Below are 26,109 nucleotides of genomic sequence, written 5' to 3' on the forward strand. Positions count from 1 at the left end.
TTTATATATATATTACAGTCATAAATAATAAATATAAAATAAAGATTCAAATGAAATAGGAATGATATAAAGTAAAAAAATATTTAAAAATTAAATAAAGTAAAATAAAAATGAATTGACTGGATATCTCATAAATATTAAAGAAAATAATTATTAACATGAAAATAACTGACTAGATAATGAATTAAAAGATAAAGAAAAAATTAATACAATTAATTAATTAATACAATTATTTATATATATAAAGAATAAATAAAATAAAATAAAAAATAAGATAATGATTTAAATGAAAATAATTGACTGGATATAAATAAAAAATATAGAATAAAAATGATGATTAAAATAAAATATAAAATATAATTATAAAATATAAAAGTATTTTAAAAAGACAATAGATAAAATCACATTAAAATAACGGGATATTAAATTACAAAAAATATATATGCAATAATGATTAAAATAAAAAATAACTGACTGGATATTAACTACAATGCAGATTGGATCGGTTGCTCTGGGTTGATTATGTGTGTCTGTCGGTGCAGAAACAGCATGGTCGCATCTTCTCGTGATGAACCAGTGAGCTGAAGTCTGTCCGTGTCTGTTGCTGGTTAATGTCGGTGAGTGTGTGTGTTAGTTTATGTCATGTTTGTGGGTGTTTTAGCTCATAATGCTGCTGAGTGATGCTCTGATCTCTACTCTGCTACTCTACTAGCAGCTTAATAACTCTATCTGTCACTCCGCCTTTTATAAGACAGGAAAGAAAGTGCGTACATGTTCCACCAGCCAGGACTCTACCGGTGTTTATATGTGATGAAGAACATGAGCTGCATGCTTCTCTATGTTAATACTTCTAATTTTCTGCAGTGCAAATATAAAACAGACGCTATAACCTGCAGAAGAGCTACAAGACTCTCCTGTGATCTCCTCTAGTCTAAACTTTATAATCTCCTGTAGGGATGCACGGATGCCACTTTTTCAGTCCTGTAACTAAATATGTTGTGAGTATCCATACTGGGGTTTAATTAATGAGCTATGTGTCTCTCTGTGTGGAAGACGCTGAGATCAGTCTGGGATGAATAACCCGTCACAGCAGGAAAAGTGGAAGAGAAATTATTAACTTTAAAAACCCACTTTAGGAATACACCCATCCCACTTCTTTCAGTCCTGTTACCAATATGGATACCTGGGCTTTGAGTATGGACTGATACCGAGGACTGATCAGATACCACTGTTTAATTAACCTTCGTGTCTTCTTTTCTACCTTCCTCCCTCCTTCCTTCTTTCCTCCCTCCTACCTTCCTTCCTTCCTTCTTTTGTCCGTCCTTCCTTCCTTCCCTCCTACCTTCCTTCCTTCCATCCTTCCTTCCTGCCTCCTTTCCTTCCTTCTTTCTTCCTTTCCTTCCTTCTTCCTCCCTTCCATCCTTCCTTCTTCCCTCCTTTCCTTCCTTCTTCCTCCCTTCCATCCTTCCTTCTTCCTCCCTCCCTTCCTCCCTCCTTTCCTTCCTTCTTCCTGCCTTCCTTTCTTTCCTTCCTCCCTCCCTCCTTCCTTTCCTCCCTTCCATTCTTTCTCCTTTCCTTCCTTCCTCCCTTCCTTCCTTCCATCCTTCCTCCCTCCTTTCCTTCCTTTCCTCAAGGACAACAGGAGGGTTAATAAGCTGTTTGTCTCTGTGTGCAAGGTAACATCAGGCTGGTGTAACTTTTAAATGCATATATAAATTGACTGAATTGTTAAGTATTAGAATATCTGGTGTCTGATACCAAATCGGTTCATTGTTACCGATCCAGTGGCGTGCGCAGACTTTTTGAAGGGCAGGGGCGACAAGAAAAAAAAGGGCACATACAGCACGTTCTCGCCACTGAAGAGGGCACCTTAGCACACGTTCTGGCTCCCAAGAGGGCACCTTAGCACGCGTTCTGGCTACCAGGAGGGCACCTTAGCACACGTTCTGGCTCCCAAGAGGGCACCTTAGCACGCCTTTTGGCTCCCAAGAAGGCACCTTAGCACGCGTTCTGGCTCCCAAGAGGGCACCTTAGCACGCATTTTGGCACCCAAGAGGGCACCTTAGCACGCATTTTGGCTCCCAAGAGAGCACCTTAGCACACATTTTGGCTCCAAAGAGGGCACCTTAGCACACATTTTGGCTCCCAAGAGGGCACCTTAGCACACGTTCTGGCTCCCAAGAGGGCACCTTAGCACGCGTTCTGGCTCCCAAGAGGGCACCTTAGCACACATTTTGGCTCCCAAGAGGGCACCGTAGCACGTGTTTTGGCTCCCAGGAGGGCACCTTAGCACACATTTTGGCTCCCAAGAGGGCACCTTAGCACGCGTTCTGGCTCCTAAGAGGGCACCTTAGCACGCATTTTGGCTCCCAAGAGGGCACCTTAGCACACGTTCTGGCTCCCAAGAGTGCACCGTAGCACACATTCTGGCTCCTAAGAGTGCACCGTAGCACACATTCTGGCTCCTAAGAGGGCACCTTAGCACGCATTTTGGCTCCCAAGAGGGCACCTTAGCACACGTTCTGGCTCCCAAGAGTGCACCGTAGCACACATTCTGGCTCCCAAGAGGGCACCGTAGCACGCATTTTGGCTCCCAAGAGTGCACCTTAGCACGCATTTTGGCTCCCAAGAGGGCGCCTTAGCACGCATTTTGGCTCCCAAGAGGGCACCTTAGCACGCGTTTTGGCTCCCAAGAGGGCACCTTAGCACGCAGTTTGACTCCCAAGAGGGCACCTTAGCGCGCATTTTGGCTCCCAAGAGGGCACCTTAGCGCGCATTTTGGCTCCCAAGAGGGCACCTTAGCACGCGTTTTGGCTCCCAAGAGGGCACCTTAGCACGTGTTCTGGCTCCCAAGAGGGCACCTTAAAGAAAAAAATCCATATATATGTGTCAGAATCAGTTTTTATGTATTTCTTTGTCTCTCGTCCTGCAGCCTGCCGTCATGCTACCTCTGAAGGAGAAGGATAAGCCCATCGTCCAGAAGCTGTTGTCTGCTGGCTGCTGCGCTCGCTGCGTCCTCAGATTCTGCTGCGTCAGCGTTCACGCCGCCTACAGACAGCCGCACCAGGTAGGACCGATGCTGCGTTCAGGAGCTGTAGGAACTTGGAGAGCTCTGCAGCCATTAAGCTTTTCTTGGCACCTCTTGTGTTTATTAGTATTTATTAGGACTGTCACAATAACTACTTTAGTTGGACGATATATTGAACAGGAATAATCGCGATAAATGATATTATTGTTATTTGAAGATCATTTTATACCACTGATATAACGATATGTATAATAATATAAGTGGGGGTTGGATCTGTAAAAACACAGACTGCCATTATGTTTGAGTTATTTACTTTTAATTCTTCTGCAGTCTCCACTCAGGACGTCACAGTGAGGAATGGAGGACACTACTCACTTAGCCAATGTGACATGAATAGCCTCTTAGCTGCTAATGTGAAGTGTGGCAATACTGAGGTCAAAGGTCATGTCCATGTGTCATACGATAAGTCCATATATAGACATGATCATGATGATAATTATGGTATTCTACAATAAGTCAGTAACATAATTATTGTGACAGGCTTAGCTGTATTTTCACATTCAGGTTTTCTCTCTTATTACCATCATGTCGTCTTTTCACAGGAAACACTGAAGGAGCTTCAAGCGTTCATCAGCGACACGGAAAACGGCAAATCCCAAGATTCAGCACCAGCGCCAGAGTCCACAGAGGAAGACAACAAATCCCATGATGCATCAGTGTTGGAGGCATCAGACGACCCGCCGAGTAAAAAAGCTAAACTGGACCCCGGCGTGAGCGACGCTCCGTCAGCAGAGGTCAAGGAGTCGGATGTGTGCATGCTGTGTTTGGGGATCCTGCAGGATCTCTGCGGCCCGAGTCGAGCCGTCAAGGTGGGTGCTGGGAAGATACCTGAAAAACTAAAAATAAGACTAAATAAAAACTAAACTGAAACTAGTCCTTCAAACATCCTTCCTCCCTTTCTTACTTCTTTCCTTCTTTGTTTCCTTCCATCCTACCTTCCTTCCTTCATTTTCTTTTCATTTCTTCCTTGCTTCTTTGCTTTCTTGTCTTCTTTCCTTCTTTGTTTCCTTCCTTCCTTCCATCTTTCCTTCATCTTCTTTTCCTTTCTTCCTTTCCTTCCCTCCATCTTTCCTTCATCTTCTTTTCCTTTCTTCCTTTCCTTCCTAATACCTTTTCCTTCCTTCCTTGTCTTCTTTTCCTTTCTTCCTTTCCTTCCTAATACCTTTTCCTTCCTTCCTAATCCCTTTTCCTTCCTTCCTTCCTCCCTTCCGTCCTTCCTTCCTTTTGTCTTTCCTTCCCTCCTTCCTAATCCCTTTTCCTTCCTTCCTTTCTTCCTCCCTTCCGTCCTTCCTTTTGTCTTTCCTTCCCTCCTTCCTAATCCCTTTTCCTTCCTTCCTTCCTCCCTTCCTCTCTTCCTTCCTTTTGTCTTTCCTTCCCTCCTTCCTAATCTCTTTTCCTTCCTTCCTTCCTTTCTTCCGTCCTTCCTTCCCTTTGTCTTTCCTTCCCTCCTTCCTAATCCCTTTTCCTTCCTTCCTTCCTCCCTTCCGTCCTTCCTTCCTTTTGATCTTTCCTTCCCTCCTCCCTAATCCCTTTTCCTTCCTTCCTTCCTCCCTTCCGTCCTTCCTTCCTTTTGTCTTTCCTTCCCTCCTTCCTAATCCCTTTTCCTTCCTTCCTTCCTCCCTTCCGTCCTTCCTTCCTTTTGTCTTTCCTTCCCTCCTTCCTAATCCCTTTTTCTTCCTTCCTTCCTTCCTTCCTTTCTCCCTTCCGTCCTTCCGTCCTTCCTACCTTTTGTCTTTCCTTCCCTCCTTCCTAATCCCTTTTCCTTCCTTCCTTCCCCTTCCTCCCTTCCGTCCTTCCTTCCTTTTGTCTTTCCTTCCCTCCTTCCTAATCCCTTTTCCTTCCTTCCTTCCTTCCTTCCTTCCTTTCTTTCTTGTCTTCTTTTCCTTTCTTCCTTTCCTTCCTAATACCTTTTCCTTCCTTCCTTCCTCCCTTCCGTCCTTCCTTCCTTTTGTCTTTCCTTCCCTCCTTCTTAATCCCTTTTCCTTCCTTCCTTCCTAATCCCTTTTCCTTCCTTCTTTCCTCCCTTCCGTCCTTCTTTCCTTTTGTCTTTCCTTCCCTCCTTCCTAATCCCTTTTCCTTCCTTCCTTCCTAATCCCTTTTCCTTCCTTCCTTCCTCCCTTCCGTCCTTCCTTCCTTTTGTCTTTCCTTCCCTCCTTCCTAATCCCTTTTCCTTTCTTCCTTGATATATTTCTTGTTCTCTTCACAGATCGCTGAGACGGTGAAGACAGAAAACTACAAGTTTGACACGTTGGTCCTTTCCGTGTCTCTGCCGGCTCAGCTGTGTGTCCGCGAGGTCAGAGAGTGTGTGTGTGTGTGTGTGTGTGTGTGTGTGTGTGTGTGTGTGTGTGTGTCCGAACTGTCCAAAAACCAAAAGATTATCACTTCATTATTATATTAACAGATTAACAGACAGGATGAAATTAGTTTCTTATGTTAGATGTGTTTTAATTCTTCTTTATGTTTTAATCCTGCAGCATTCCTGTTGGCTCCATGTGAAGAAAGAAGTCAGGTAAGGATGTTTTTTTAACCCTCCTGTTGTCCTTGAGTCCAGGAAGGAAGGGAGGGAGAAGGAAGGAAAGGAAGGAAGGAAGGTAGGAAGAAGGAAGAAAAGGAGGGGGGAAGAAGGAAGGAAGGAAAGGAAAGAAGGAAGCTAGGAGGGAGGGAAAGGAAAGGAAGGAAAGGAAAGAAAGGAAGGTAGGAGGAAGACGGAAGGAAAGGAAGGAAAGGAAGGAAAGGAAAGAAAGGAAGGTAGGAGGAAGAAGGAAGGAAAGGAAAGACAGGAAGGTAGGAGGAAGAAGGAAGGAAAGGAAAGAAAGGAAGGTAGGAGGAAGAAGGAAGGAAAGGACAGAAGGAAGGAAAGGAGGGAGGAAGGATGGGAGGAAGAAGGAAGGAAGGAAAGGAAAGAAAGAAGGTAGGAGGAAGAAGGAAGGAAAGGAAAGAAGGAAGGTAGGAAGGAGAGAGGAAAGAAGGAAAGAAGGACAGAGGAAAGCAGGAAGGTAATGGGGAGGAAAGAAGGACAGAAGGAAGAAAGAAAAAGGGATGGAGGAAGGAAAGAAGACACAGTCAAAACTAATTGTCCCATAATGGCAGTACTTATCGTTAATGACGTATTTATGTTATTTCTGAGAATATATATAATATATATATATATATTTATAAATATAAAATATCGTCCAACTAAAGTCGTTATTAGTTATTGTGAGAAGTCTAGAAGTAAAAGTAAAGTAAAGTAAAGTAAAGTAAAGTAAAGTAAAGTAAAGTGGGATCATAAAGAATAAAATAAATGATGTTTGTTTCCTGTCTCAGAGAGAAGAGCTCTGTGCTCGACAAGGACGACGTCATCCAGGTGAAGGAGGCGTTCAAATGGGTCATGCAGGGTCTGGTTGCCAAGGAGCTGGGGGGCGTTGCTGTGGTTACCAAGGTAGGTGAAACTCCCCCCCCCAAAAAAAAGTTTATCTGGGTATTTTGACTTTTTTACATTTCTGTTCTACCTGTTGACCTGTGGATGTTTCTTCACTGCAGATTCATGAGAGGTATGAGTGTTTGTTATAGAAATACAGTCTGATTGATACAAACTTCATTTTATATATATATTAGGCTCTGTCAAACGATTATTTTTTTTAATCGAGATTAATCGCAGAATTTCCATAGGTAATCACGATTAATCGCATTTTGAATTGCATGTTTAAAATCCTGTTATTTTCCATTTGAAGGCAGTTTTAAGCCCATAATGTAAAGCATTTCTTACCAGAGTGTCTTAACTGGGAATCAATCACGGCTCTGCTGCGACTCCCACACTCCAAAATGGTCCTTTGGTGGAGCTGAGGCTGGCTTGGCTGCACCTGGGTGTTTAGCGTGGAGGTGCTAACTCAAACTCCACGTACTCCGGTGGTAGTTAAACTCCGTTTGACACAGGTTGCATTTTACTTTTGACTTGTCAACTGAAGCGTCTGGAAGTGTTTTTAACCCTCCTGTTGTCCTTGAGTCGAGGGAGGAAGGAAAGGAGGGAGGAAAGGAAAGGAGGAAAGGAAAGGAAAGAAGGAAGGAAAGGAGGGAGGAAGGGAGAAAGGAAAAAGGAAGGAAGGAAAAGGGAAGGAAGGAAGGAAAGGAGGGAGGAAGGAAGGAAGGAAGGAGGGAGGGAGGGAGGAAGGGAGGAAAGGAGGGAAGGAAAGGAAAGAAGGAAGGAAAGGAGGGAGGAAGGAAAAAGGAAGGAAAGGAGGGAGGGAGGGAGGGAGGAAGGAAGGAAGGAAGGGAGGAAAGGAAAGAGGGAAGGGAGGAAGGAAGGAAGGGAGGAGGGAAGGAAAGAAGAGGGAGGAAATGAAATGAAGGGAGGAAGATGGAAGGAAAGGAGGAGGAAAGGAAAGAAGGAAGGGTGGAAGGAAGGTAGGAGGGAGGGAGAAAGGACGATTAACGCGTTAACGCTGACAGCCTGAATTTAAGGACATTTTAAAGAAGATGACAAGGAATGAATTGTCTCAGTTTATATTTTCAGAGCCGGTTTATTCTTCTTTTCTCCCCCTAATGTATCACAACACAACATATACAGGTATATTACATTTCCAACATGAGGTGATAAACTATAAGATGTTGGAGCTAACGTTTCTGTATATATATATATTTGTTTGTTTTTTCAGAGTCAGTTCGAGGTCGGTGTGGAGTTCACTCACCCAGAGACTGACGCTGACTGCCATTTCCTGTGAGTCCTAAACTCTTTAAACCCTCAAAGAGTCGATTAACTCCAGATTTAATACAAGGATTACAGTCTGAACTCATTCACTACTTCCTGTATAATAAATAGTGAGAGGGGCAAATGGGATATTTAAGGGCTCTACAGTATATAATGGAGACACTCAGATAAAGGTTGGAGGGTAAATGAGGAGCTCTATACAGTAAATATAGTGAGTGATTCATGTGAAGCTTAAATAAGGTAGATATAAAGGTGACTGTTTCTCTGCTTCCTGTTTCCTGCAGTGGAACAACGTGTCCCGACTGCTTCAAACCAACCAAGAACAAACTGGTGAGGAGAAGAAAGACTCAAACATTCATGTCCAAAACACCCAAAATCACAAATTCTTTCCTCCATAAAGGAAACTCTACTGAAATACTGATATGAAGTCATTATGAGTCTTAATCTTGGATGTTTGGTTAGGTTTTAAATATGTTACAGTTTGTGTTTTCGGTCATTGATCAAGTGTAAATGTGTCTTTGCTCTTTCCTGTAAATAATACACAGCAGCTTCTTGTTTCTGCCTCTCCAGTATTAACCTTTTTGCTTCAAATTGATCACAGAAATAGTTTTTATTGTTTCTTCTTCTTCTCTCTGCAGTCGATGTTCACCAGGATGGCCGTAGTCAAAGCTCTGGAGAAGATACTGAAAGCAAATTCCTCAAGTAAGCATCGTCTTTGATATTATATATATATATATATATATATATGTGAATGAGTGTGAATGGGTGAATAAGACACATAATGTAAAAGCGCTACAGTCCGTACAGTCCTTGTATATATATACTATATATATATATATATATATGCCGTTTTGCACGGCAACAGGAGCAATTTAAGGTTTAAATATCGGCATCCAGACTGGAGAAGCCATTATTCATAAATAAATCAATAAATAAATAAATGAATAAATTAATTAAATAAATGAATAAAATAAATTAAGAAATGAATAAAATAAATAAATGAATAAATAAAATAAATAAATAAATGAAATAAATGAAATAAATGAAATAAATAAAATAAATTATTAAATGAATAAATAAAATAAATAAATGAATAAATTAAATAAATAAATGAATAAATTAAATTAAATTAAGAAATAAAATAAACTAAGAAATGAATAAATAAAATAAATAAATGAATAAATAAAATAAACAAATAAAAATCGTGATTAATATAAAAATCGTTTTTTTTGGCCCAGCCCTACCAAACAGTATGTAAGGGTTAAAAATACCAAACTGTATAAATGATGATTGTTTTTCAGACACTTCCCCTGTCCTCCCACACGGCCGAGCTCCAGCTGCACACCGCAGGACGTCCAGTGTCTCCACGTGTCTGTGTTCGTAGCAGGTAAAAAGAAATAAATCAGTTTTTATGTATAAATGTGTAAAGTGAAGCGTTTGCTGGATCAGACATTGACTCGTCTTCCTGCTGACGTTCAGGGAGGTACAACAAGTTCTGCCGCAGTCTGCCTCAGACTCCGTGGGTGATCGATGGAGAGAGGAGGATGGAGTCGTCGGTGGAGGAGCTGATCGCCGCTCCATCCTGTCCTCCTTCAGAGCCGACGGTGAGTCTGATATCTAACGGCAGGTTAGTGGGAGGAGGAGGAGGGAGAGGAGGAGGAGGAAGAGGGGAGGAGGAGGAGGAGGAGGAGGAGGAAGAAGAGGGGAGGAGGAGAAGGAAGAAGAGGGGAGGAGGAGGAGGAGGAGGAGAAGGAGGAGGGAGAGGAGGATGAGGAGAAGAAAGAAGAGGGGAGGAGGAGGAGGAGGAGGAGGAAGAGGAGGAGGAAGAAGAGGGGAGGAGGAGGAGGAGGAGGAGGAAGAAGAGGGGAGGAGGAGGAGGAGAAGGAAGAAGAGGGAAGGAGGAGGAGGAAGAAGAGGGGAGGAGGAGGAGGAGGAGAAGGAGGAGGGAGAGGAGGAGGAGGAGGAGGAAGAAGAGGAGGAGGAGGAGGAGGAGGAGGAGAAGGAAGAAGAGGGGAGGAGGAGGAGGAGGAGGAGAAGGAAGAAGAGGGGAGGAGGAGGAGGACAAGGAGGAGGAAGAAGAGGGGAGAAGGAGAAGGAAGAAGAGGGAGGAGGAGCGAGAAGGAAGAAGAGGGGAGGAGGAGGAGGAGGAGAAGGAGAAGGAAGAAGAGGGAGGAGGAGGAGAAGGAAGAAGAAGAGGGGAGGAGGAGGAGGAAGAAGAGGGAGGAGGAGGAGAAGGAAGAAGAGGGGAGGAGGAGGAGGACTCGCTCTCATCTTACTTTTTATTTTATTTATTTACAGGATTTAATTTCTCCTCGTCCGGCAGAGAGGATGGTGGACGTACGGACTCTCGGAAACGGTGAGATGCTTTTTTTTTTTTTCCTTCCTTCCTTCCTTCCTTCCTTCCTTCCTTCCTTCCTTCCTTCCACCCTACTTTGCCTTCCTTCATTCTGTCATTCTTTCCTTCCCCTCCTTCCTTAATTCCTTTCATTCCTTCCTTCCTTCCTTCCTTCCTTCATTCCGTCCTTCTGTCCTTCTGTCCTTCTTTCCTTCCTCCTTCCTTAATTCATTTCATTCCTTCCTTCCTTCCTTCATTCCATCCTTCTGTCCATCTTTTCTTCCCTCCTTCCTTCAATCCTTTCATTCCTCCTCCCTCCTTCTCTCTTGCTTTCCTTCCTCCCTTCCTTCCATTCCTTCCTCTCTTCCTTCCTTTTCTCCCTTCCTTCCTCCTTCCTTCCTTCCTTCCTTCCTTCCTTCCCTCCTTCCACCTTCACTCCATTTCACATCACATCACGCCATTTATGTCACTTTATGCTGTTTCACTTTCAGAGGATTTTATCAGTACGACGGAGTATTAGGACCAGACTAAGAGAACAAATGGGTTTTGTTTTTTTTTGGAAATTGAGGAATGTTGAGCATCTTTGGTATCGGTTTCACAAATAAGGAAATATTTAATCCTTTAGCTCATCAGCATCAAATTATTATCAGTATCAGGACGTTGAAACGATCTGAGTCTGTTTGGAAGAAAGAAACAGAAACACATGGACTTGGAAGAAATTGCTTCTTTAGTGGAAGAGGAGCTGACTGGTAGCGGTCGACTGCAATTTATTCCAAGACCTAATATTACGACTTTATTCTTTATTCTCCCTTCCTTCCTTGACTCGAGGACAACAGGAAGGGTTGCTCCTCCATCCTTCCTTCATCCCTCCTACCTTCCTTCCTTCCTTCCTCCCTCCTTTCCATCCTTCTTCATCCCTTCAGTCCTTCCTCCCTCCCTCCCTCCCTCTTTCTTTCTTTCCTCCCTCTCTCTCTTTCCTCCTTTCTGTTTTTCCTTCCTTCCTCCTTTCCTTCCTACCTTCCTCTGTCCTTCTTTCCTTCCTTCCTTCCCTTCCTCCCTCCCTCTCTCCTTCCTCCTTCCTCCCTTCCTTTTGTCTGTTCTTCCTTCCTACCTTCCTCTGTCCTTCTTTCCTTCCTTCCTCCCTTCCTCTTTTCCTTCCTTCATCCCTCCTAATGCCACTTCATGCCCCCTTAACGTCACTTCACACCACTTTATTTAAGCCGTTTAGCTCCATTCACTTCCTCGCTAGCGCCCTCTACTGCTAATGTCAGTATGGTGGCATCAACAGGAAGTGAACAGGCTCTCTGTAGCAGGACTCTGGTTTTGTCACCTGAAGTGTGGAAGAATGAATCTTTTTTTTTTTTTTTTTTTTTCTCCTGGTGTAATTGTCAGGTCGTCCGTTTGCGATGGAGCTGCTGAATCCTCACACGTCTCGACTCAGCAGAGCGGAGATGAAGCAGGTGCAGGAGGTGATGATGCAATCCTTCAGATCACTCTCACACTCACATCAGAGTTCAGGATATCTCACCCTGCACCAGTCTGTTTATCTGTTCATTCACTTTATGAAAGATGATATAAAACTGATGTTAACTCTGCACTCTGCACTCTTCTTATGATCTGACGTAAATATAATAAATAGTTATCAATCCTTTGTTTCCATGTTTCCAGACTATCAACAACTCTTCAGACAAAATCAAAGTGAGAGATCTGCAGATTGTCACCAGGTAACAAACTCTGAACCTGTTATTTCTATTTATGTGATTCATTTAGTCTTCAATTCATCTTTTCAAACAAAATTATTTAAAAAGTTGTTTTTTTGAAAGTCATTTTTCTTCATTTGGGATGAATCTACAACAGAAATGCAGCTTTAAACCCTCCTGTTGTCTTTGAGTCAAGGAAGGAAGGGAGGGAGGAAGGAGGGAAGGAAGGAAAGGAGGGAGGAAAGAAGGAAGGAAAGGAGGGAGGGAGGGAGGGAGGGAGGAAGGAAGGAAGGAAGGGAAGGAAGGAAAGGAGGAAAGGAAAGGAGGGAGGGAGGTAAGAAAGAGAAGGAGGGAAGGAAGAAGGAAGGAGGGAAGGAAGAAGGAAGGGAGGGAGGGAGGGAGGGAGGAAGGAAAGGAGGGAGGGAGGGAGGAAAGAGAAGGAGGGAAGGAAGAAGGAAGAAAAGGAGGAAGGAAGGAAGGAAAGGAGGAAAGGAAAGGAGGAAGGAAAGGAGGGAGGGAGAAAGGAAAGGAGGAAGGAAGGAAGGAAGGAAGGAAGGAAGGAAGGAAGGAAGGAAGGAAGGAACAGTCAAAACGGACGGGGTCAATTTGACCCGGGAGGACGACACAAGGGTTAAACTCTTTAGTATTTTTAATGATCACAAGACTGCAACTAAATGCTTATTACTTATTTTAATTATCAGATAATATAATATAAATATAATTAATATATTAATATAATATAAATCTCTGTGTGTCAAACTGCAGAGAGGCCATGGGTCGGATGAAGGAAGGCGAGGAGGAGAAGACCAAGTCGTACACGGCTCTCATCTGGACCCAGAAACCGATCCAGAGAGAAGACATCACCTTCATCGATGAGATCAAGGTCAGGACACACACACACACACACACACACACACACACACACACACACACACACACACACACACACACACACACACACACACACACAAACAGAGACTCATTTTAAGGCATAAAAATGATCTGCTTGGAGCAATTAATTGTAGGAAGGAAAGACAGACAGAAGGAAGGAAGGAAGGAAAGAAGGACAGACAGAAGGAAGGAAGGAAGGAAGAAAGGAAGGAAGGACAGACAGAAGGAAGGAGGGAGGGAGGGAGGGAGGGAGGGAGGAAGGAAGGAAGGAAGGAAGGAAGGGAGGGAGGGAGGGAGGGAGGGAGGAACAGTCAAAGCACAAGGGGTCAATTTGACCCGGGAGGACGACATGAAGGTTAATAATCTCGCAGCAGTAAGAATCTCTGCTGATGGAAGAACATCTGAACTCATGAGTGATGAATGTGACCCGTCTCTCTCTCTCTCTCTCTCTCTCTCTCTCTCTTCTCTCTCTCTCTCTCTCTCTCTCTCTCTCTCTCTCTCTCTCTCTTCTCTCTCTCTCTCTCTCTCTCTCTCTCTCTCTCTCTCTCCCGTCAGGATCTGACTCTGGACCAGAAGACTCCTCTGAGGGTTTTGCACCGCCGGGCGCTGGCCGTCCGACAGCGAGTCATCCACAGTATGAACGCCCGCTTCCTGGATCCGCATCACTTCCACCTGGGACTGAAGACTCAGGCCGGGACGTATCCTCACATCACCTTTACAGTTTATACTTCTTATTTATTTATTGCTTTCTCAATCCGTGTATCATTCGTTCGTTCTATTCTCGATTGGAAATCAAAAATCAAAAAAGGAAAAAGTGACAAATTATTATTTTTTTTTGTTTTTAAATCTAACACAAATAAATAAAAAAAAGTCTGGTTTTTCATATTTTTCAATTTTAGGCTCAAATAAAAAATACGAAATGGAAAAATGGGCCACAGACTGAATTTGATTTTATCCGACATGTCTTTTTCTCCTCAGATCAGCCGAGCACAGAATCTTCTGACGCTCATTTCCGAGCGGTGCATGACACCCACCTGCTACAACGTGCAGGAAATTTCGGCGTGTGTCAAACCGCTGTTGAACAAGTCCTTAATCAAAATAGTGTGTGGTTCCAGCGCCGCCATGGTAGCCTCGTCTACCACCAGACCCGGGCTACGATAAATTCTCTCTGCTGCGCGCAAAGCCATTTCCGGGTCACGTAAACCGACCAATTAAATATTAAAATGAAGCCAAGAGTTACATCAAAGGGTCCACGGAGACTTTTAAGCAGCATCAGCTAAACAACAGCAGGCTTTTTGGTGACGACTTGTTTTTAGGGCTGTCAAACGATTAATTTTTTAATCGAGATTAATCGCAGAATTTCCATAGTTAATCGCGATTAATGGCGTTTTGAATTGCATGTTTAAAATCCTGTTATTTTCCATTTGAAGGCAGTTTTAAGCCCATAATGTAAAGCATTTCTTACCAGAGTGTCTTAACTGGGAATCAATCACGGCTCTGCTGCGACTCCCACACTCCAAAATGGTCCTTTGGTGGAGCTGAGGCTGGCTTGGCTGCACCTGGGTGTTTAGCGTGGAGGTGCTAACTCAAACTCCACGTACTCCGGTGGTAGTTAAACTCCGTTTGACACAGGTTGCATTTTACTTTTGACTTGTCAACTGAAGCGTCTGGAAGTGTTTTAAAGTTAAACAAGCCGTTCAAAAGTCCAGTAGCTCTCTTACTTTCCATCAGCGCGGTAGGTTTACTGCAGGAGGCCACTTCAAAGCATAGCGCTACAGCTAGAGGAGCCGTCTACGGGGGAGTAGAAGGGACAAAAAGGCTTGCAACATTAATTCCATTAATCTAATTGCGATTAAAGCATTAACGCTGACAGCCCTAGTTGTTTTGTTTTGGAGGCATTTTAAGCATTTAATAGAGAGACAGACGGAGGATGACATGCAACAAACTCTGAGGTTTGCAGTCATGAGGCATTCGTCTTCTATCCAGTTTGCTACCTCAGCATGACGACATCTTATTTAGTTTTTAAATAACTCCTAACTCTTTAAATAACTACGTTTAAAATAGAGATGTAATCAGTGTTCAAAGGTTTTATACTTTCATCTCTCTCTCTGAAAACTGTCCCGTTGGTTTGATTTACCTTCCAATCAGACAGCAGCTTTTTATCCTTAACGTCAGCCGACAGTTACATCAAAGAGTTCGTCCACGGAGACTTCGGACGCACCAAACCCAACCTGTGTCAGCTGCTGAACACGGACACGGACATCCTGGAGCTGGACGTGGAGGTGAGACCAACCACAATCTGACACTGATTCACAACCACCAGAGTTCAGACAATATTGGAGCTTTTCCACTACACAGTTCCAGCATGATTCGACTCGGCTCGGTTTCTCTGCGTGTCCACTAGGGATAGTACCTGGTACCTGCTACTTTTTTAGTATCTGCTCTGCTGAGGTTCCAAGCGAGCCGAGCCGATACTAAATGTGACGTCATCAGACTGCCGGCCACTGATTGGTCAGAGAGTCACTGGAAGAGTCATGAGCCGTCCCACACAAGAATCAAACCCAACATTTTTAAATACCGTCAACATCGTTACAGTCATACGGCTCAATGTTGTTGCTTTGTGTGTGACAGAAAGACACATACAGCAGCAGGGAGGAAGTGAGGGAGGGAGGAAGGAAGGAAGGAAGGAAGTGTGTGTGACAGAAAGACACATACAGCAGCAGGAAGGAAGGGAGGAAGGGAGGGAGGGAGGTAGGAAGGAAGGAAGGAAGTGTGTGTGACAGAAAGACACATACAGCAGCAGGAAGGAAGGGAGAGAGGGAGGAAGGAAGGAAGGGAGGGAGGGAGGGAGGAAAGGAGGGAGGGAAGGAAGGAAGGAAGTAAGTGTGTGTGACAGAAAGACACATACAGCAGCAGGGAGGAAGGGAGGGAGGGAGGAAGGAAGGAAGGAAGGAAGTGTGTGTGACAGAAAGACACATACAGCAGCAGGAAGGAAGGGAGAGAGGGAGGAAGGAAGGAAGGGAGGGAGGGAGGGAGGAAAGGAGGGAGGGAAGGAAGGAAGGAAGGAAGTAAGTGTGTGTGACAGAAAGACACATACAGCAGCCGGAAGGAAGGAAGGAAGGAAGGAGGGGAAGGTAGGGAAGGAAGAAAGGAGGGGAGGAAGGAAGGAAGGAAGGAAAGGAAAGGAAAGGAAAGGAAAGGAAAGGAAGGAAGGAATGAAGTGTGTGTGACAGAAAGCCACATACAGCAGTAGGAAGGAAGGGAGGGAGGAAAGAAGAAAGGAAAGGAAGTGTGACAGAAAGCCTCATACAGCAGCAAGTACACCATCACCTCCATGTCCTCCATTGTTTAGTGTTTGTGTCGCGTATAAAACGAAGTCACGGCAGTTTCGCGGAGCCGTTGCTATGACGACCCCGCCCACGTTGAGTAGCTACCTCTTTGTAATGGAAAAGGTCGTTCTTAGAACTGAGTCGAGTTGAGTCGAGTCGTGCTGGATCTGTGTAGTGGAAAAGCGCCAAAATAGTCTAAACAAGAGTATGGAAGTATGTAGGGGTCTTTGTCTACTTCTGATAACAATTTACTAAATGTGTTTTTTCTCGTCAGTCTGTAGATGTGGACTGGCCTCCTGCCATACCGGAGTGAACACCGCCACCACCGCCGCTGCTTCACTGATGCTGGTCCCGGTGGAGCCAGAACGAGCCGAGCCGTCAACTCGACAGACTCAGAAACTGTGAAAATGTGACGGCGCTAAAACGCTGCAGTGTGGAGGAGAAGAAGAAGAGGAGGAAACCTTTGAGTGAAGTCACACAGTCCTGCCGGCTGCTGCTTTGTGACGTCGTCTGGTCTGATTTAGTTTTTTTTTTTTTTTCTGTTTTTTGTTCTGGATTTTTAAAAATGTTTTAATTTCAGACCACGTCGAGCGAGTGTAGATGACAGGAAGTGAGTGTAGATGACAGGAAGTGAGTGTAGATGACAGGAAGTGAGTGTAGATGACAGGAAGTGACCTTAAGACTGAAGTTTAGAGCTTTCTAGCAGCAACGTGAGGTTATAAAGCTCATTATGAACCAGACTTTATTCTCTATGTGGTCAGATCTAAGCCAGGGGTGTCAAACATGTCTTTTCCTTTCTTCCTTTCCTTCCTTCCTTCCTTGCTTTTTTGCTTTCTTGTGTTCTTTCCTTTTGTTTCCTTCCCTCCATCCTTCCTTGCTTCCTTCCTTTCTTGTCTTCTTTTCCTTTCTTCCTTTCCTTCCTAATACCTTTTCCTTCCTTCCTTCCTTCCTTTCTTGTCTTCTTTTCCTTTCTTCCTTTCCTTCCTAATACCTTTTCCTTCCTTCCTTGCTTCCTTCCTTCCTTGCTTCTTTCCTTTCTTGTCTTCTTTTCCTTTCTTCCTTTCCTTCCTAATACCTTTTCCTTCCTTCCTTTCTTCCTTTTCTCTTTCCTTCCTTCCCTCCTTCCTAATCCCTCTTCCTTCCTTCCTTCCTTTTTGTCTTTCCTTCCTTCCCTCCTTCCTAATCCCTTTTCCTTTCTTCCTTCCTTTTGTCTTTCCTTCCTTCCCTCCTTCCTAATCCCTTTTCCTTTCTTCCTTTCCTTCTTAATACCTTTTCCTTCCTTCCTTCCTTTTGTCCTTCCTTCCCTCCTTCCTAATCCCTTTTCCTTTCTTCCAGATCTGTGCTGTTATCTCGGTTCCTCCGTCATATAAAAGTCATTGCAAATGAATCTTCAGAGATGATGAAACTGTAACCTGGAATATGTTCAGTGTGAAGGGCTGAGTATTAAACTTCAATTATTATATCTTGTAAGTCTTGAATCAAATATCTTGAACTTTAATTTAATTCTTTGATCCGGTAGTTTTTGTATTAAGTCAAAAAAAATTGGTGCGATTTTCACCTTTTATTTAGTTTTTGAGCTTCTGGTTGTTTAAACTTCCTGTCGTTTCCTCCCGGGTCAAATTGACCCCCGTCTGTTTTGATTGTTCCTTCCTTCCTTCCTTCCTTCCTTCCTTCCATCTGTGCTTCCTCTCTCCATCTCTCTTTCTTTCCTTATTCTCTCTTACTTCCCTTCCTCCATCTCCCTTTCTTCCTTCCTTCTGTCCTTCCTCCCCCCTACCTTCGTCTCTTTCTTCTTCTCTCCTTCTTTCCTCCGTCCTTCCTTCCTTCTTTCCTCTGTCCTTCCTTCCTTCCTTCCTTCCTCCCTCCTACCTTCTTTCCTCCCTACCTCCTACCTTCCTTCCTTACTTACTTCTTTCCTCCATCCTTCCTCCTTCCCTTCCTTCCTTCCGTCCTCCATCCCCCTTTCTTCCTTCTGTTGTTCCTTCCTTTCTTTCTCCTTACCCTTCCTTCCTCCCTTCCTCCCTTCCTTCCTTGACTCGAACACAACAGGAGGGTTAAACATCATTTTAATAATATTCAATGTTTATCTTCGTTAAGAGAAAAAGAGAAAAGTATGTGTTTGGTGTGATGTTGAAAGGATACCCGGACCTAGTGTTGAGTTTTGGAATACACTCGTCGTGGTTGGATAAATGACCAACGCTCCCAATGCAGGTATGATTAGATATCCCATTAAATCTCATCACACCTGCATTGGGAGCTACAGTGTGCAGACCTTCAGTTTTTTTGGTCCAGTTTTGAGAATCTACTTTTGTTCATGTTCTGGTCGGTAAGAAACAGACGAGTCCTGACCTCTTTTGTGTCAAACAGAAGCAACTTCAGCTAGACATGTTGTTTTAAGATGGCTATAAAATCTCTTATTTCAATCATAATTTGTGTTTGGCACAAATAAAGTGAAATTATTTTGTTAAAATCCATCAAAAAATTTTAAATCTCTTCCTTCTTCCTCATTAAAAATTCCTGAATTTATTAAATTTTTTCTGGACCACGATTAGTTCGAAACTATTTATGATGCTAAAAACTTTCCACTTCAAGCAGATAAATGTTTAACCCTCCTGTTGTCCTCAGGTCAAGGAAGGATAGGAGGAAGGAAGGAAGGATGAAAAGAGGAAGGCATTTACGAGAGAAGGAAGGGAGGAAGGAAAGGAGGAAGGAAGGAAGGAATTTAGGAGAGAAGACAGGAGGAAGGAAAGGAGTAAGGAGGGAGGGAGGAATGAAAGAAGGAAGCAAGGATAGGAGGAGGGAGGAAGGGAGGAAGGAAGGAAGCAAGGATGAAGGAGGAGGGAGCAAGGAAAGGAGGAAGGAGGGAGGGAGGAAGCAAGGACGGAAGGAGGGGGGAGGGAGGAAGGAAAGAAAGAAGGAAGCAAGGACGGAAGGAGGAGGGAGCAAAGATAGAAGGGAGGGAGGGAAGAAGGAAATGGAGGGAGGGAGGAAAGAAGGAAGGGAGGACAGACAGACGGAAGGTAGGAAGGAAGGAAGGAAGGAAGTAAGGAAGAAAGGAAGGAAGGAACAGTCAAAAGAGATGGGGTCAATTTGACCCGGGAGGACGACAGTGAAGCTTAAACTCACTTTTTAAAGACTTAGACTTAGAGGTGAAGTCAGTTTTCTCTCCAGTTGCAGCTTTTGAGTTCTTAAAAGGCAGAAAGGTCTTTTTTTTAAAAAAAAAACAAAAAACAAAATTAAAGAGTCACGACAGCAGAAACCCTGAAATGTATTTCTTTTTAATTTAATTCAAAATAAATACTACCACGGCAACGCAAGTCCACTACTGGGTTCTTGCTCCTAATGTTTTGGTAAGAAAACAAACAAGCAAACGATCCAAAAAAAAACAAAACAAAGAAAAGAAAAAAAAAAGAAAAGAAAAACTGAATAAAAACAGACTTCAGTTAATGCATCCATCATCATCATCATCATCTTCATCATAAACATCATCATCATCATCATCATCCTTCAGCGACTTTCAAGAGGTGCCTTTTTTTTTTCTTTTAAAAACGACTGAACAACATACAAGGTAACACTGCCTAGAATGACAAACATAAATAAAACGAGTACTATGGTACAAAAAAAAAAAAAAAAAAAAAAAAAAGAAGGGGGGGGGGGGGGGGGGCGAGGAGGAGGAGGAGCGAGGGATGATGAAACTAGCACGGCAAAAACAAAAAAGGAAAGGAAAGAAAAGAAACGTCAACCATGGTCCCACTTTTTGTGTATTTTCAGTTTTCTTCTTCGTCTTTCTTTTTAAAAGAGGATGAAGGGGGGGGGTGGAGGGGGGGGGGGGCAAAAATGACAGTGCAGACTCCACAGTTACAGTCCTCACAGAAATTGGGAGTCAGTTATTTATTCAGGGGTGGAGGGGGGGACCACAGCAACGGAGGGAAGGCGGCAAGGAAGAGGGGGGTAGCGGGTAGGGGGTTCGTCTCCATGGAAACATCCTGTGTGCAGACGAGTCGAGGCATCGTATCAACCCGGAAATGACACAAAAAAAAAAAAATTTAAAAAGAAGAGTAAAACCAAAGTAATGGTCCAAGTCTTTGACACGATTTCCTTCTCTTTTTTTTTGTATGTGTGATTTTTTTTTTCTTCTTCTTCTTCTCTTCCTTAAAATGAAGTTTGGAGTTTTTTTTTTTTTTTTTTTGTATATTTTTTCGGTCACTATTCTCATCAGCAAGCTTGAAGTAACAGTCACACAGAAAAAAAAAAACACAAAAATGTCTCTTTATGTCTTTTTGTTTGTCAAGATGCCAAAAAAAAAAAAAAAAAAAAAGACCCCAAAAAAAGGAGGAAAGAAAAGAAAAGGAAAGGAGGAAAAAAAAAGGCATTGCATATTTACATGAACAAGGTGTTTTTTTGGGGGGCGACTCGACTTTTTTTCCGGCGGTCCTCACAGTCTTCATACATGAGTGTCTCACGGCTCAGTTTTCTCGTGATATCGGTGACATGATTAGTGATTTATTTATTTATTCAAACCCTCCGTTCAAGGTTTTTAAAAACATGTTTGTGTGTAAATACTTTTTTTCTTTTCTTGTAATACTGATACACAACAGACAGGGACAGATACCACCCCCCCCCTCCCCCCCCACTACTACTACCCCCCTACCCAACCCGACCCGACCCTGGCATCTGGAGCTGGAAGCCTCGTTTCTATTAATTAACCTCTTGATTTATCATCTAAAAACAGTCTTTGTGTATCTGTGTGTGTGTGTGTGTGTATGTGTGTGTGTGTGTGTGTGTGTGTGTGTGTGTGTGTGTGTGTGTGTATGTGTGTGTGTGTGTCTGAAGACCTTCGCCAGCTCCGGTTCAGTATAGGTTCAAAGTTCCTGCTCAGTTTTCAAACTCCCTCTCCTGAAAACTTAACCTCAACATTTCTACTCGTTTTTTTTTTTGATATGTTTTCACATTTCGTAAATATATTCTTCAAAGAGTGCCGAGAAGACGGAGAATCCGAAAAACAACAATTTTCGTAGCTAGCTTCTTTTTTTAAGACCTTTGAAAATCACCAAATTCCTTCTCCAGACCTTTTCCAGACCTGTGCAGGAACCCTAAAAAGTGAGTTTCTGCTTTCTAGACTCTTAAAAGTCGGCAGTTTTCTGCGTGTGTAAATCAAATTTGCCAGTTTCTCGCAGGCAGTCAGCTCTCTAACAGGGGAGGGGGATACCATCACTGCTTTGTAGCTTAATAAAGTGAGTTTAATCTGCCTGACTCATTAATCCTTTATCTGACTGAGGTTGGTGCAGGTTAGACTCTATGGCCCCGTTATGACAGCAGCCAAACTGAGCTGTGTATTGATGAATCCATGACGCTGTCCGTGGTGCTGAAGTAGCATTTTCAACTGCACCTGAACCTTTCCCGCTCTTCTATCAGTTTTGGATCTGCAGTACTCTCTATACTATCAAATGGAGTTACTACCCTGCATGTTTTTAGGTATCTCTCCACTCTAACACACCTGATTTTAATTATTAACTCGTTATCAAGCAGCTGAAGCTCGTCAACGGTCTTGATGAGGAGTTAATAATTAGACTTAGGTGTGTTAGAGTGGGGAGATACCTAAAAACATGCAGGGTAGAAACTCTCCAGGAGCAGAGTTTGAGACCGTGGCGAGAGTCGTGGAAGAGCGAGAGGATCGTAGAGACACACTGCTGTCTGAAGTATTCATATTATATATTCACAGTATTTTAAGGGGGGGGCATGACTACAAATATAGAGGTTTGGTGTCATGTGATTGAGGAGTTTAACCTACACTGCACTCAGCTGTTAAAGTAACATAATTCAAGGTAAATTTGATCTTGTTAAAGGCTTAATATTCACATCCAGTAGAAGGAAAGGCCTCTATAAGATATATATTTAGCCTTAATAGCAATGATTGCAACCCCTCCCATTGAGCCAAGCTTGTTTAAAAAAGTGAACAAATCAGGTGCTTTTTTATCAATTTTTTGGTCATTATTTCAGGTTTTTTTTTCTCTTCCCTAATGAACGCAGTGCACATTTTACGCCACTAGAGGGAGACACACGCTCTATTATTATTATTGATGGTTCAACACCAAAAGGAAACGTCACATTTAAGCTTTTATCAACACAATAAAACATCATCCACTGAGGAGGAATGTGAGAAGTGGTGTGGGGGAGGGGGGGATATTATATAAATTAAGATTTTTAAGACATTTTTTGGTCAATTTTTGTTCAAATATTCAGGTTTTCTCTTCCCAAATGAAACGTAGTGCTCCTTTTACGCCACTAGGGGGCGACACATGTTCTCCTGTGATAGAATTGATTGAACTTTATGTGATTAATTATCAGTTTTAAGCCGTCGTGTAGTTTAAGGGTGAATATTCTGCTGTCTGATGGTCTGGTTGAGTGTTTTAACCCCCTTTGCTCTTCACTTATTCTTTATTTATCTTCTTTTTCTTAATGTTTTAAACCTTTTCTGCTTTCAGTGACATTTCAGGGGCTTTTTTTTTTCTTTCTTTTTTTTTTGACAGCACTGAAACTACAAGACTGTTTAACTGAAGCTTAAAAGGAACGACTCCTGTTACCAAAAATATCACAAAAGGGAGGTTTCAATGGGAAGAGAAACAGCTTCACATCGAAAATATACACTTAAAAAATGTTTTACCAGCTGGTTTTGACGCTTCACTAAGAGTGCGAGCAGCATTTTAACCACCTGGTGAGAGAATATATATCATCACATGGCGGCTATTTTATAGACTCCAGTGTTTTTAGACTCACTTTGGACTTTCCTTCTTTTTTTTTTTTTTTAGGACAATAAATAAATAAAAAAAAGTGTCAGTATTTCCTATTTTTCTCACAGAACACACATTTAAATAAATACAAATAGGATATAAAGTAAATAATTTAAATAATTTTCAGGTGCATTAAGGAGACGTAGCTCGAGACGCAGCGAGAAAAAGACAAATTTGACTCATTTTGGTGCAAACTGCCGACTTCAGCCTGGTTAAAATGGAGAACCTGCAGCTGTTTCCTGTTTCCGAGCCTCTGTGTTGTAAATGTGTGTGTGTGTGTGCTATGATGACAGCATAATGTTGTGACCCCCCCCCCGCCCCCCTCCCCTTTACTATGTCCCACATACATACAGTACAGTACATACATACATTACATACATACATTAAGCCACGTTTCCCTGTGTAAACATCCATTCCACTAGTCCTACAGCTAGGATGAGCAAACAGAAGAGAGGAGGAGGAAGAGGAGGAGGAGGAGGTGAAGAAGAGGTGGTGGAGGAGCAGGAGACGAAGAAGAAGCGGTGAGAAAAGCAGAGAGAAAGGCCTCGTTCCCCTGCCGGCTGTGGAAAGCTGGAGCGGTTAGCTGAGTTTGAACGCGGTTGTGCTCTGTGGCGCCTGAGTGAACTGTGCAGTTTCTGGCAGTTTTTTTTTTTTTTTTTTTTTTTTAATATATAGTGTTTCCTGTTTCCAAAATAAAAGAAAAAAAACTAAAAAGACAACTGAAAAAGAATTAAAAGCGCAAAAGAAAAAACTAAATTAATTAAAATAAAAAATACGAGAGCAAAAAGTAGTAACACTGCAACGATGAGAGGAATGATACAGACTCGTCCATTCTCGTTTCCTGTCTTTCTTTTCTTTTTTTCTTTTCTTTCTTTTTTTTTTAATGTTACCTGTAGACAGTGATTTTCATTGCCATGGGATTTTGGGGGATTTCGGGGAGGAGGGGGAGGGGGGAATGTGCGCTGCCATGGCAAATGTATGAGAAAGATTTTTTTTTTTTTAAATGTCCTTTTTTTTTTTAAAGGTTTTTTTTCTTCTTTTTTTTAATATTGTTTATTTTTTTTTGAGTGAATCACGAGCCATGCACTTATTCTGAAATAAGAAATGACCCCCTCACAACAACAACCACCACCCACCCCCCCCCCCAAAAAAAAAACAAAAACAAAAAAAAACAAAAAAAAAGAAACACCCTGTCGGTATGATACGAAACATCTGCACACGTAAGGCAACATTTTTGGTTGTTTTTTTTTTTTTTTTTTTTTTTTTTTTTGTCGTTTTTTTTTTTGTTCCCTAAAACGGCTCTTTTCCAAACCAAGTGCAAAAAAAAAAAAAAAAAAAAATCAAAAAAAAAAAAGAATTTTAAAAAAGGGCAGAAAAACAGACGAAAGATGACGGACCGCACCCCCCGGGATCGACAGCTTAATACTGACGGAGAGAGAGAGAGAGAGAGAGAGAAAAATAAATAACAAAAAAAAACAAAAACATTGCCTTCTGCAGTAAATAGCGCTGAAAATGTAGGAGACTTCTTTTTTTTTTTTTTCTTTTCTTTTTTTAGTGTGGGGAGACCGGCTGGAGTCTATCCCACTGTGCAAAAACCTCTTTTAAAGTCCCTAAAAAGACTTCTCCCCCGTCTGCTGCTGCGAGGAGGCAGAGAAGGAGAGAAAAGAGGGGAGACTGGTATTTTTTTTTTTTTTTTTTTTTATCTTTTTCTTCTTCTTCTTCTTTTTCTTCTTCTTCTTCTTTCCTAAAATGGCTACGTGTTTTCCTCAAAATGGCCACGAATGGGGACAATACTGGCTGGCTGGAGCCTCGGAGCCTCGGAGCCTCGGAGCGCTCACTCCCGCCCGCTGGCTGAGTAGGAGAACTGTGGGAAATGAGGCCTTCGCTCGTTGTCCGCCGCGTCCATCCCGTCCTCGTCATCTACGAACACACAAACAGACGAGTGAGAGGTATTATATATATATTATTATAATTATTATTAATATCCTAAATAACGTCTGGATGGATCGCCGTTAAATTCAGTTCAGAAAATCTTAATCCCTTATTATGCTTTATTTAATTTTATTTAATTTAATTTTTTTATTATATTTTATTATTTATCCATTATTTTATGAACCTCCTCTTATTTTTTATTTTGTTTTATTTTATTAAATGTTATAATTTCTCAATTATTTTATGAACCTTCAATCTCTTATTTTTTATTTTATTTTATTTTATTTAATTAATCTTTTATTATATTTTATAATTTATCAATTATTTTATGAACCTCCTCTTATTTTTTATTTTATAATATTTTATTATTTTTTTTTAAAAACCAATCTCTTTTTTTATTTTGTTTTATTGTATTTTATTATTTATCTTTTTTTTTTTAACCAATCTTTTATTTTTTATTTTGTTTTAATATATTTTATCTTTTATATTTTATGGATGTCTTATCTTTTATTTTATTCTATTATTTATCTATAATATTTGATGAATCTCTTATTATCTTTTATTTAGTTTAATAATATTTTATTATTTATCTATTTTTTTTATTAATCTCTATTATCTTTTATTTTAATATTTTATTATTTTTTATATTTTATGAATTTCTATTATTTAATTATCTTGCATTATATTTTATTATTTATGAATTTCTTATTGTGTTATATTTTATTATTTATCTATTATATTTATTAATCTCTTATCTTCTAATCTTTTACATTATTTATTTATTACATTTTATGAATATAAATACTATATTATATTTATATTATTTTATTTTATTCAGCTATTCTGAATTTTTACATTTTTATTCTAGCTCTGGTGTTTCCTCTTCCTGTTTCTATGAATGAAAAGTGAAATATAAATAAAGTCTGATGTCTGTTTTATGTCGTCAGCAGGTAGAAACGTTGGGTCTTCTTCTACTCACATTTCTCTGGCGGAGTGATGGTGATGGTCTGTGCTGTGAACTCCTCGTCGAAGTAGCGTGTGTCCGTCTCCGAGGAGACCTGCGGCTGGAAGGGCGGGACCAGCTGGGACGGACAGGAAGTGAGTGAAGAAGACATTAGATCAGACCTGGGCAAACTACGGCCCGTGGGCCACATCCGGCCCTTTGTCCGGCCCGCGTGAGGCCAACCATAAATTACAACATAAATTAAACAAATATCTATGTCGTGCGTGCAATACAACTGTGCTGCTTTTATTTTGAAAGCGCTACGTTTGTGTTACTTCCGTGTGGACGTATGTGCGTGCGTGCGTGAGCTGTGAGTGAAGGTGAACAGCGACAAGTGATGTAATTTCTCACAA

General features: G+C 41.9%; 2 protein-coding genes across 2 annotated transcripts in view; one reads left to right on the forward strand and one right to left on the reverse strand.

Annotated features, from left to right (window-relative positions):
• The first annotated feature begins 610 nt into the window (after positions 1-610).
• pus10 (pseudouridine synthase 10) lies at positions 611-16,359 on the forward strand. Its single transcript, XM_053335150.1, is given in 19 exon segments — positions 611-617; positions 2,933-3,067; positions 3,631-3,897; positions 5,295-5,381; positions 5,563-5,597; positions 6,395-6,509; positions 7,723-7,784; positions 8,060-8,105; positions 8,414-8,481; positions 9,077-9,162; positions 9,255-9,349; positions 10,034-10,105; positions 10,107-10,131; positions 11,503-11,579; positions 11,779-11,834; positions 12,576-12,693; positions 13,257-13,399; positions 14,884-14,983; positions 16,305-16,359. Coding segments are annotated over 19 exon segments (1,632 nt in total). The 5' UTR covers position 611; the 3' UTR covers positions 16,344-16,359.
• Positions 16,360-24,655: 8,296 nt separating this feature from the next.
• Positions 24,656-26,109, reverse strand: part of akt3b (v-akt murine thymoma viral oncogene homolog 3b) — a 30,504-nt gene continuing 29,050 nt past the window's right edge. The window contains 2 exon segments of the mRNA XM_053335183.1: positions 24,656-24,741; positions 25,733-25,835. Of these exon segments, the coding sequence (XP_053191158.1) occupies positions 24,656-24,741; positions 25,733-25,835 (189 nt within the window).

This window comes from Scomber japonicus, chromosome 2 (assembly GCF_027409825.1).
Source record: "Scomber japonicus isolate fScoJap1 chromosome 2, fScoJap1.pri, whole genome shotgun sequence".
NCBI lineage: Eukaryota > Metazoa > Chordata > Actinopteri > Scombriformes > Scombridae > Scomber > Scomber japonicus.